This window comes from Carassius gibelio, chromosome B11 (assembly GCF_023724105.1).
Source record: "Carassius gibelio isolate Cgi1373 ecotype wild population from Czech Republic chromosome B11, carGib1.2-hapl.c, whole genome shotgun sequence".
Lineage (NCBI taxonomy): Eukaryota > Metazoa > Chordata > Actinopteri > Cypriniformes > Cyprinidae > Carassius > Carassius gibelio.
In genome coordinates this window covers 9,586,329-9,598,621 of record NC_068406.1, presented here as the reverse complement: position 1 = coordinate 9,598,621, position 12,293 = coordinate 9,586,329, and the positions used below count along the sequence as shown (strand labels likewise).

General features: G+C 36.7%; 1 protein-coding gene across 2 annotated transcripts; it reads right to left on the bottom strand.

Annotated features, from left to right (window-relative positions):
* Window positions 1–1,840: 1,840 nt before the first annotated feature.
* LOC127967796 (claudin-19-like) lies at window positions 1,841–11,657 on the bottom strand. 2 transcript variants are annotated; one of them, XM_052568484.1, is made up of 5 exons: window positions 10,968–11,657; window positions 6,957–7,121; window positions 6,381–6,465; window positions 5,950–6,096; window positions 1,841–3,278 (listed from the first exon to the last, which is right to left on the bottom strand). In XM_052568484.1, the coding sequence occupies exons 1-5, from the start codon at window positions 11,188–11,190 to the stop codon at window positions 3,245–3,247; spliced, it is 654 nt and encodes a 217-aa protein (XP_052424444.1). In that variant the 5' UTR covers window positions 11,191–11,657; the 3' UTR covers window positions 1,841–3,244. The 2 variants fall into 2 exon arrangements, with proteins under 2 accessions (XP_052424444.1, XP_052424443.1); XM_052568483.1 differs by having other exon boundaries at window positions 1,841–2,844.
* Between the last annotated feature and the right edge of the window lie 636 nt (window positions 11,658–12,293).

The window sequence follows — 12,293 nt, the reverse complement described above, 5'->3', positions numbered from 1 at the left end:
ACATTCCGGAATAGCTGAGGTTTCACTCATTTTCTCTTTCAACATCCATCATCATGTGCTGAAATTTCCCCTCGGTACCCATGTGCATGTTGACAAATACTCTCGAAATCATCGGAAGTAATTAAACATGATACCAAGTCAGCAATCCACCGAATGTTTCTGAAAATCGTAGACTGCAGTTTGAGTGTTGAATACATACGAACTAAAAGCTGCTGTTTATGATTCTGCCAACTTTACAGGCACTAGGGTTTCCTGCTGCCTTCGGGTTTCAATATACTAGTTTGAAAGGCAAAATGATGATGTAATTTAAGTCATTTTGGTCAAAATGAAGTGGACAAATTGGACAATTCCATGTTTTTTCTTCCTGATTACACTCTTTTTGTTGCAATTTTGTTGCCATAACTTGAATGCAGAATCAGAATGTATGTTATGTTGCTTTACTGATAAACAACTTTAACATGACACTATCATAAATGAGACTGGCAAAAGCATAAACCTGTTTCACCCCTCATCCAAACACCAGTCAGAAAGATTACATTAATGACTTTGAAACCAGGTCAAGTCATAAAACTGACAGTCTATCTTTTGCTCAAATTGAGTGCCATCGGGGGTCCAAACGCTCGGGCAAGCACAGCATTCATGAGGAAAAGATCATCCAGGTGTAAAAACACAGGTCTGAATCATGGTGAGGTACGTGCAGAGACATTCATTCTCAGGTCTGATTCATCCTCTGGCTAGACTCCGTTTGAGCTAGTCTAATTGTTAGCCTGGTTTTACATGCCCAATTTCCCTGATGAAGTGAAGTCAGCGAGTTTGACTTTCTTCGTTTTGGCCTTTTATTAAAATGATAATGAAGAAAGTGCGAGAACTTTTGAAGACGAGATTGGAAAATGATGCAAGCACTAACCACTCAAGACATGTCTAAAATGTTCAATATGAAACATGCATAAAACTTTTAAATTGAGTGTTTGTAATGTAATTTTTTTTTTTTTTTTTTATCCTTCTGAGATATTGGACTTTTTTTTTTTTTTTTTGCAGGTTTAAAAATATCACACAGGCTCATATTTGATGGATGGACTCTAAAGTCTAATGATAATTAATAAAAAAAATATATACATAATATTATACTGCATATCATTTTTGTAGTGTAGTATACATTATTATGAATAATGTTTATACATAATATCTACCTACTATCTTTAATATATATAGTTCCGTGTAATTTTTATAGCGTGTGTATAATTAAAAATATATACATTATATCTATACTGTCATATATATATATATATATATATATATATATATATATATATATATATATATATATATATATATATATATATATCTGTGTGTGTGTGTGTGTGTGTGTGTGTGTGTGTGTGTGTGTGTGTTAAAAAAGTTTAAATTTTATTATAGTAGGTATTTGTAGTAGTTATTCATTTGTTTGTTTTTACGTTTATTAAAAATCTAATTTGAAATGAATAATAGTTATTCATTTATTGGTTTGGTTTTACATTATTTCTTAATTTATTTGAGAAATTCTAATATGAAGTGATTAGTCACATGGCTAAGTAAAGCAAAGCAAAAATTGCAACGTTCAGGTCCAAAGAATCCTGTGCCATCCAAACATCTGTCATTGATATGAATAATAATAATAATAATGGATCCACGTTGAACTACTTATGTTGTCTCTTTCTTCCCAGACTTCCTTTAGCTTGTTTGGTTTAGAATCATTTAGCTCACCATATTGTTGTTGAGTTATATAAAATCCTTTGGCTTTGTACTTTGGTTTTTATCAATGTTTGTGAACAGATAAAAAAAAAAAAAAAAAAAAAAAACGTATTTTCAAATCTTTTAATTTTTTGTTTACAGATAGTTTTTTATATTAACAGTCCTGGTCAAAATATCATAAGTCATGTGACAACAGACAAACAGCACTTTCCCCAACTAGCACGCACAAACTATATATCTTTGTATAGTTTATTTTATTTTAAAACAGATGAACAGAAAGGTCGATACATCGTATGAGATGATACATTGAATATTAGATAACATAATTGGTGGAACATGAGCTAAAAATTTTCTAATGACAACCTTCAGACTCTGCGACCACTTCAAAGACATTATTTGTGACAAATAGTGCCTTTCAATGCAGGTTGAATACTATTCACCAAGACAAATCATAAGTGCACTAGAGAGATATCATTGTATCTGTGTCGCATGTGGGTCTCTTGAAGCAAAATCAAACCCCTCAAAGTTTACAAGCCTACATTTATGAACAAAAAAACTGAAGAAGAAGAAGAAGAAAAAACTATTGATTTTACCATGGGTAAAAGATCCATCTCATATACGCCAAAGAAGAATAAAAACAATTAGCAAACTAAAAGACATTTGTGAGTCAAAACAGTTATAGTTCAAAGTATATTACACCGAACATATATCGAAATTATTTAAATGCATTATAATGTACCCTGAATCAATGCTCTCCAGATGAGTGATATAGTTTTTCGGCAAGTATAACTCCAACTGTAACAAAAAAATGACATATTTGTTGCACACTTTGCGATAATGCTATTGTGGCTCACTCCTTATCAAATTTCCGACACTTGTTTTATACTACAGTACAAAGTCATGTTGTTTTTAACCTCTGCGTTGTCTGCATTACATGGATCTAAATCTAGACTAAGTTTTTACTGGAGTTCTTTGTTTTGTTTTGGTTTTTTTACAGAAAGAGAGTGTCTTGTCTGTTGCCAAAATCTAACAGCTTGTGACCCACGAAGTCGCCCTGTCCCAAACTACAAGTACTGCTCCCCTTTCTCTGCTGAAGAACTTTTAACATTTGCTCTGCAATTTAAAAGAAAAACAAAACATGTTTGAGTTACAAAGAGACCGGAAATCAGATCCACCGCTTCAGATGTATTGCAATGCAGCAGCCCATGCTTTGTAGTTTTCACGCACATGCTACAATAACACATATTTACAAAGACGGTTTTTATGGGGTCACAAACAAAGAGGGGTTTTGGAGGCCACGCACACTACAGATACAGGGTGACAATTTTTCAAACACGTTTATTGATCAGATGTTGAAAAAAAGGCACACAGGTTTTAAGTACGTAGGGTGTAGAAGGGACATTTGTCCAGTCATACAGACAAGCGTCCAAATTTGGATTCTAGGTGGGAGTGAGGGACACAGACACAGAGAGCGGAGCTTGGACAGTCCTCGAATAAAGGCAGGGAGGGTTGGTCAGTCAGGGAAACTAGTCTCACTCAACTCATCCCTGAATTAGAGAAGAGAAGAAGACAGTCAAAGAAGAACAGCATTAGAAGAACCTGGGACAGAGACAGTTTATGAGAGCCTCTCAGTTCATTGGGTGTTAATATGTTATCTGGCACCACACAGACGTCTGCTGTTTGTTAGCATTGAATTGTTAGGAAAAACAGATGATGGAAAGTGCATATGATGGACAGCTTGTTTGATATGCCAACAACTTCAGATCTCAAAGAGAAGGACGAGCCTTGAGTTACATGACGTCTGCATGCTTTAGAGGTGGTTGTGAAGTTTCTGTTGATTAAGGACAGTTCACTTTTCACCAGGTCCAAAAACGCCTCATTGGTTTTGGAGACAGGAGACAAAACTTTTACTGTCCACCATTACAGATAATCTGAAGCAAAAGTGACGTGGGAACAAATTCGCTAAATGGTTGCGCATGTTATTCCAGCACCTCTTTGCATACTAGTCCAACTTATTTTTAACATAGGTTATCAGGTGTGGCCATTTGTAACTTGAATTTGTGAGGTTTCTGTTCAAAACTGCTTCATTGCAATGATTTAAAAAAATACAGTAATGCCAAAGCTTTTAATTGTCATTAAATTCTAGTTACTTTACCGGTAAAAAAACAGTATTATGTTGATTTCAAACTGGTGCAATTTTGTTATCATATATTCATTATCATAATCATAAATGCACCAGCTTTTAGCACAAATAGTTTTACAGTTTGCTGTACTTTCTTTTTTTTATTATTATTTACCAGTAACAATGAATGAATCTGAAGTCTCACACTTTTAAAGAAACTATGTTATTTTGGTGTTGTAAAATAAGGTGGATATGTGCTGGTAAAATGCAGTGCCATGCATGTTTAACTTGTCATTTTGCCTTTTTTATTTTAAGATGATGAGAAACATGCTAAACAAATGTCTGTGTAAATACATTTTTATGCAAATCATTGCATTTAATTAAAACCAGCAATATAAGAATGGTTTTACAATGTAATCACATACATTTTACATAGAGTTTGGTGTGGTTGTGTTTCATAAATAAGGCCCACTGTCATTCATTTTTTAGGCAAACACCCTTCTTTTCTATGTAAATGAGGTTAATTATGGAATGCACTGGATTCATTATTCGAATAATGTTGCATTGAGCTAATAGATGTTATTTATTTATGGTCTAGATCTTCTGCTCACTTTGAGCCATTGTCAGGGCACATTTTTGTGAATAGGATGCAAATTGTGGTCAGCGCTAATTTTGTGGGTGTTTTGCGAGATTTGTTTACTTCTTTTATTGAACTAAGTCCAAGTCAAAAGAATTATCAGTGGTGCAATTCATTCTCAGTGAATTCTAAACTCTTTTTCTGACACATACTTTGGTCTAAAACCAGTTTTGGACTTTCCCTCGGACGTGCTTTGTCTAAATAGCATGTTTTCATCTTTTGCTGGATGAATGTGCCTCAAGTCAGCCAGTTCTCAGTTCCCACACTGGAGCGCTGGAACTCAATGGTTTAAATAAAGTCGTCTATGGTTCTAGTGGAATTCCCTGTACTTCAGCGGACAGTGGAAGTGTCGTTACTCCTGGTCTCCTCAATGTGGTGTCAGTGTGACCGTGGCTGTCAGGAACACACATAGCTAGCAAACAGAGCTCCCACCATGCAGAAAGTACCAGCCAATCAGAACAGCCATGACACATTTCTATCTACACGCTCCATTCGGACTAAAATACGACTTGCTGAATATTATGCAAGGTATACTATATAATGCCTACTATTAATATACAATATAATGCAAAACAGAATGCATTATACATTGTCACATGACTTCATTGTTGCATATAGGATCATATTGGAAATAATGTTTATTTTGCATTTTTTTTTATCTAAAAATATTCTTAGAGTTTGGTGTCTGATTGAATAAGTCAAAAAGAGATGTTAAAATCCCCTCAAGCTCATTGCGTTGTGGAATACTGCATTGTGTGCAATGTGCTGTCTTTTATGCACATTTTTCCACAGTATACATATTATATATTGCATAAATCATAAGAGTAGTATGCTAGTCCGAACGTAGCCTCTGTATCCCACATTAAATCCATTCTCTTTTTAATTTATTTGCCTTTTAGTTTGTTGAAAGGCAAAATAAAGACTGTAAAAGACTTGGTTCCCAAATGATATCTCGATTCAAAGTCGTTAAGTATACATGGAAGTTTTCCCTGAAACCCATGTTAAAATAATACAAAAAAGGAGTCCAGTGTAAATTATAAATTTTCTTAGGGATTTCAGCTTCAAATTGGTTTGTAAAGTCCCTTTTTTTGGGTGAAAATAGGGTTTCCTTAATTAAAAAGCTTATTTATGTTGGGAATACCGTACATGTGAATATAGTACAGAATTTCCACAATCTTCATGAAAATGAAAGTATAGCAAAATACATGCTTATACAGTATCTCTGGAAAAAAAAAAAAGTACACAAACCTCCTTGACCGTAGGTCTAGACAATGTAAATATCTGTCCGTGTAATAGTTTAGTTTGTGTGTTTTAGACCTGGATAAAACGGTCAGTGCGAGTGAGAAGGTGTGCTCATGGTGGGAAGAGCTCTGTCTCTTGTACCCGCTGCGTTTTAAATCTACAGTTTCTCCTTTTCTGCTGTGCTTTTTATTTGAATTTTTGTGGTATTTACACGTACTCCCTGGCTGTAGAGGGTTGAGATTGCCGGTAGAACTGCTGTCCTCTACTGTCCTCGTTAACGCAGGAGCAGCAGAGGAACGAGCCGCCCAACATCATCAGGATTGCAGCCGCCCACCCTACAAAGAGGGCGGGGCCAAACTCATACCTGAAAGACAGAGAGGCCACGCCTTCATTTTACAATCACAAGATAATGTAATCAGGGTATTTTTATGTTCAGGTAACATAATTTACAAAAATAATTTACCTTTATCCTATACACACACACATATATTTGTACATTATACATTAATGTCTTATTTGACTTTTTTTCTATTTTTGTATTATTTGATTGGCTTGTATAATTAATGAAAATTATATGTTTAACTAAAAAAAAAAAAAAAAAAAAAATAACACTTTCATCATAATTTGAAAATCTGTTATTGGTCCTACCTGGCGTTAATTGGTGTATTCGGATCAAAGAAATGGTAGGAGACCTGTGTGGCGTACCATGACACAGCCACCAGCGTACACAGACCTGGACATGGTAGAAATCACAGTCTTAGCAGCACTTTCATTGACTATATCTCTGTCCGTTTATTTTCAGGCTTTACAGAATGTGCTAATGTGACCAGACTAGCCACATCCTGTTTACTTCTGCATGTCAGATGGATCAGAAGTGATACAGCGACTGAGGACCAAAAAAGACCTCAAGAATGTGGAGGCTAATGGAGGAATGGCAATTTATTTACCAAAACTAATTTACGCTGAATGATTTACTGGACTCTGAGGTATGTGTGACATTGACCCAGATAACGCAGTTTACTCATTCTTAGCACAGTTACTCTCATGTAGAGTGCAATAATGACTTTGTTTACGCTGTCGCTCAAAGTCTGCAGTTTCTTAGTAAGCATCTCAAACCAATCCAGTGTATATGAGCATTACAAAGACAAATGGACATGTTTTTACATACTCTCACCAAACCGACATAATAAATGCTGTGTGTTTAGCGTGGGTTTGGAGACTCACCTGAGAGCAGGAACAGACTCCCGCCAGAGATGGCGATCTTGCTCTTGGTGGCTGGGTTGTTGTCACCCACCTTTGTGCATTTCATCCCAACCACACTCACAATGATAGCGATGAATCCCATCAGCACTGAGATCACCATCAAAGCTCGACACGTCTGGATGTGGACTGAAAAAAAAAAGAGGAATATTCATTTAATTCTGTAATTCTGATTTAGTTTATAGAATAATCTATTTTATAAGTTTATTTTGCCTTTTTCTCCTGATTTTTTCCGCCTTCTTTGCATTTGTCTAAAAGTATCACTTGGCAGTTATGAGTTATGACAGAATAAACATTTAACATAATTTTTCTGCCTGTTTCAAGCATTGTTTGGTAGTGATTTTTAGCTGCTGTACTAAATTACAATTCCATGAATAACCCACACGTTTTTGGGTTCATGCACAGGGCTGTAGGAGTGACATTTTTACATGTTTTTCGCACAGAAGAGATTACTGTGGCTTTCCTACAAAGGGGGATTGTTTTCAATGCCTTGTGTCTCCTTTTGTGTGACAGCTACATGCTAACATGCCAGTTCAGCGTGGATAATGACTTCAACTTCAACTCAGAATCACACAATAGCAACAGACCACCAACCCTTTTGAACTGTCCACGCATTGTTATGCACATCTACTCAAAAGAAGAGTTCGGATGCCACATGTAATGGGAATCACCTTTGTAGCCCGCTCATTTTTAGCAGAAGCTTTGAAAGTGTTGCATCGAACATGAATTGAAGCCATAAAATAAGTATAACAGCATCTCAAAGAAGACTAGAACTGAGCAGAGATTATCACACGACTTCTGATGTTTGATTTATGCGTGAAGAGGCTGCCTTTGAAGAGGGATTTTAGTGCTTTATAAGAGAGGTCTTATTTTATGGTCTTTCATCCTTGTTTTGCTCCATTTCTTGATTTGTAAGGAGAGCTTTTCGCGGAGTAACACCGTGATCTCAAGGTCATGTTTGAATGAGGGTAGTTAGACTCTGGGTGAAGGGTCCTCCCACTATCCCTTGTCCAGTGCCAACGTTGGCAGTGCCTGGCACGGACGAAGGGAAGGCAATGGCAGAGAACATGCTTCAAGAGAAGCTGCATGTGAGGCTCGGCCATTGTCTATTGTTTGCCCTTGTGGGCTGCTACACACGTCATTGAAAACATCTCTCAATGCGTTCCTCACACAAATCACTTATTTATGATGTCATAATTATTTTTGACGCCCTCTACGAGGATTTCTAAAACATTGTTCTTACCCATTCAGATATAATATTCAGAACAAAGGGCCAAAAGTTTGAAAGTCTAGTTCAATTTATTACCAGATAATTTGCATACATTTATTTTCAATTTCATGTACTATTTGCATTTAGTGGCTCTGCTTACTTTTCAAAATCGACCTTAACTAATAGGTTTAAACGAACCAACAGTGAAAGCTGAGAGTCTGTTAATGTGTTTTCTTAAAATAGAATATATTTCTATGTGATTTTTACATTTTGTTGCACTTAAATGTATTTATTTTTATTTTACAATTTTACATATAATAATGCATGTTTAAATATACATATAATGTTAAAAACATTTTGTATATATAGTATATAAATAAATACTTATAGTTATAAGTATATAAAATGTGTGATAGATAGATAGATAGATAGATAGATAGATAGATAGATAGATTTTTTACAAATATGTATTTCTAGATATTATTTATTTCAAAATTGAAAATTGAAAATCCAGCTCAGTTGTTCCTTGCCTTTTTTTTATTCTTTTTTTATACTTTCATTTTTCGATTTTTGAAAAAAAAAAACTATTATTTTTGTTTGCATTGCATGCAGTATTTCTTCAAGTTTACAGTGCAAGTTTTATAACTTTGAATTACCGTAGCTCAAGTTTCATAGAGATGTTTTTTTTTTTTATCCTAAATACTGGGTTTAGTTTTCAGCACATAATAACAGTTATTCAAGAAAAGACACTAGAACTTTTGCAGAAAAGGGGCAAACAATGCAAGTTTGTGGGAGGCTGTCTGTACATACAGAAGCCAGAACATTGCAGTCACTATCCAACCAGATGACCTAAGGCTGGGAGGGGAGGTGGGGGGGGGGGGGGGGGGTGTGGAATCAGATGGTCCTGTCACCCTTTGTGGGCCAAGAGTTATAGATTCCACCACCAGCAGTACAGTACTGAGTGCAGTCTTTGTGCATGAGGGGTGGATGTGTGTGATGGAGATGCTATGAAAGCCAAATGATATTCCACAAAACCTAACAGTAATTAGACAGAAAGTAGCAGCCAAAGTCGTTAAAGTTCTTTGGATGAACGTCCCCTGCATAAATCTGTCAGATCTTTTGTGGAAAGTTGTTCCTTAATGAAGGAAAGTGATATTAATGCCAGTATTTTAGACAACATTGCTGTGGTGTTTGCTTTGGCAAATCAACAATAGCTGCAGCAATGATGACTACGATTAATGGCGCTCTTCAAAGTAATGAGATGTTTTTCAATGGTTCTTTGTAGCATTTTAGGTTCAGCAGAGAATATTCTCGTTATAAGAACCATTTGGGGTTTCATAGGATTTCTGAGGTTACTAAATGGTTCTTTGGAGATTAAAACAGCTTTTGATGTTCTTTAAAGCAGCAGTAGATGCTCTTTGTGGAACGAAGTTCTCTATGACATCAAGAAGAACCTTTTTGGTTCAGTTTGGAACCTTTACTTTATCAGTCATTAAGACAAAATCTGTAACAATGCAGTCATCTTAGTTGTTGTCAAATGTTTGTTTGCATATAATCTCCTCTAAACAACGTTAAAGGCGACCTGTTTGTTGTGTGGGGATGTGCATTCTGAACATATCTTTGGTGTTTGCGTAAACACTGGCCTTTTCTTCTCAACACAACAGCCATTCATCACCTCAAGACAATACGCTGTTATTAAAGCAACGATGCAGAATATAAGACGGCAAACTGTTTTCTCTGAGAAATACCACATTTATATTTCATTTTCATTTAAAAAAAAAAGTGTCTCATAACTCTTCAGAGCCGTTGCATTGTGTCACTGCCTGCAATGTTGTAATATTGAACCACAAATCACAAACAGATGTGGCTATGATGCTATTTGTCATGAAAAAAAAAAGTAATATTTTAAACGCGCAATCATCAGCCACCATTCATAATTGATTTTCAGAGACGTCTTCTTCCCGGGACGCTCCCAGAAATAGATGAGAAGTGACTGATTCTGATTAGCCGTAACAAGTCCCCACAAACTTGACAATGACAGTGGCGCTAACTGTTGATTAATCGCCATTTAATTGCATTCCACAGCATTTCAACAGTCTGATAGAGTCAGTGCCTCAGTGAGGGTAGTGTCACATAAGACTTTAATTATAATATGTCAAAATGCACATATTTTAATTTGATTGATTAAACGAGTTGATTAAATCCATGTGCACACAGCAGCTCTGTTGATTGCACTTTTTTTGCCACCAACCTACTCTAGCCAAAGAATCTTGATTTAATTATTATTTCATAGAACACTTTTTTTTTGTGCGTTATACATAAAACTTTAACAAATTTATCATATTATTAAAAATAAAGGTTCTTTGTTGGCATCTATGGTTCCATAAATAACCTTTCAAATCCATGGAACCTCACTATTGCACAATAGTGGGAAAAGGTTCTTTAGATTATTAAAATGTTCTTTATACTAGGAAAAAGTGGTTATTTTAAGAACGGTTCTTTTGGGAACTCAAATTATTCTTCTGTGGCATCGCTGTGAAACCCCACTGTTGGAACCTTTACTTACATCAAAATTGTATATACTTATGTCATTCTAAACCTGTATGCCTGACTTTTTTCTTCTGTGGAACACTTTCGAATAATATTTGTGCCTGTACATGGAGAGACATCCTTCTAAAGACCTTTTTATGTACTCATACAGGTTAGCAATGACATGTGATTGAGTAAATGATGTGAACCATTCCTTTTCTTTGTTTAGTACTTACCGTCCAGCGAGAGCAAGGAGTCAAAGATTTTGCACTGCACCTGGCCTGTACTCTGAGATGCACAGGACATCCAAAGGCCTTCGTACAAGCCCACAGCCATGATGATGGCGTCCCCTGCATACGAGGACTGCTTCCATTGTGGCAGCACCGTAGTGGAGATGATGCCAATCCATCCACCCAGAGCAAGAAAATAGCCCAGAAGCTGAAACCCAGAGTTGGCCATAATTGTCCTTTTTAAACTTCTGTTTCGGCGTAGAATTAAACTGAGTTCAGTGAAGTTCTCAAGTCAGGAAGCCACCTGCAATTCCCTCAAGAACGTGCAAAGAAATCCACCTTGCTTAAAATGAGTCGAACAAGTTGAGATGAGCAGTCAAAGTCTGTCTGATTCTCGCCAACTCTTCGGTCACTTGCTGTATCCCTTTGTACCTCTCATTCGCTTCAGTATCTCTCATTTGGAGGCTTCCTGTCACATCCCTTGATTCTGTCTAAAACTGAGTCCGTCAAGTCTGCTCTCTGAAGATACCCCACTTCTGGAGGCTGTGTAAAAAAAAGCGTTTGGGGTGCCCAGGATACCGTCAGGATGTGGTTGAGTGCTGCTTTACTGTCTGCATAGCTGTTCTTGTCACACACCAGTGCATCTGGATGGTGCTCAGGGGGCAGAGCAGCGGGAATGGGGGGAAAAAAGGACAGAGAATACTTCACAGACAAAAAAAAAAAAAAGACTTGATGGAGTGAATGCATTGGGGGGTGGAGTGCCAGGCTGATGATGACTCTCTGATTGGTGGTTTAGTGAAGAGAAACGCCTACTGAAAATAGTGCAGGAGGGACTAATTAAGCCCAGATGTCACTTGTGGAGTCAATCCGCAAGAGTGGGACGTGCGATACACTACAAAGCTCTAATTGCATAAAATTCTCAGTGAGCAAGTGTCTTCAAATCTTCACAATCATGTGTGGATTAAAGTTAGAATGTCAGAATTGTGGCATCTGTTGGGTGAAGTTGTTTTCCCTATTTGAATGTGTTCCCGCACTGACCCTACAGAGGCGCATAAATCCGCATTTAAACTGTGCTCGTTTGAAAGGAAGTGTCACCCTCACACAAAAACTCTTACTTCTGGTGGAGATTTAGGGGTTGGCCTGTGACAGCTCAGAGGATCTCCATGGGAACCCGCTCGGTTTAATCACCGAGTGAGGGAAACACACAGTGAGTCTTGCTGCATGGAATGGAGGCGCCTTTTGGTTCTGATCACGGAGCAATTGAACAGTGTGAAGAACTTTCAGTGACAGAAGTAGAAACTGATTTAATTTACTTTTGCGAAGAGAATTTGA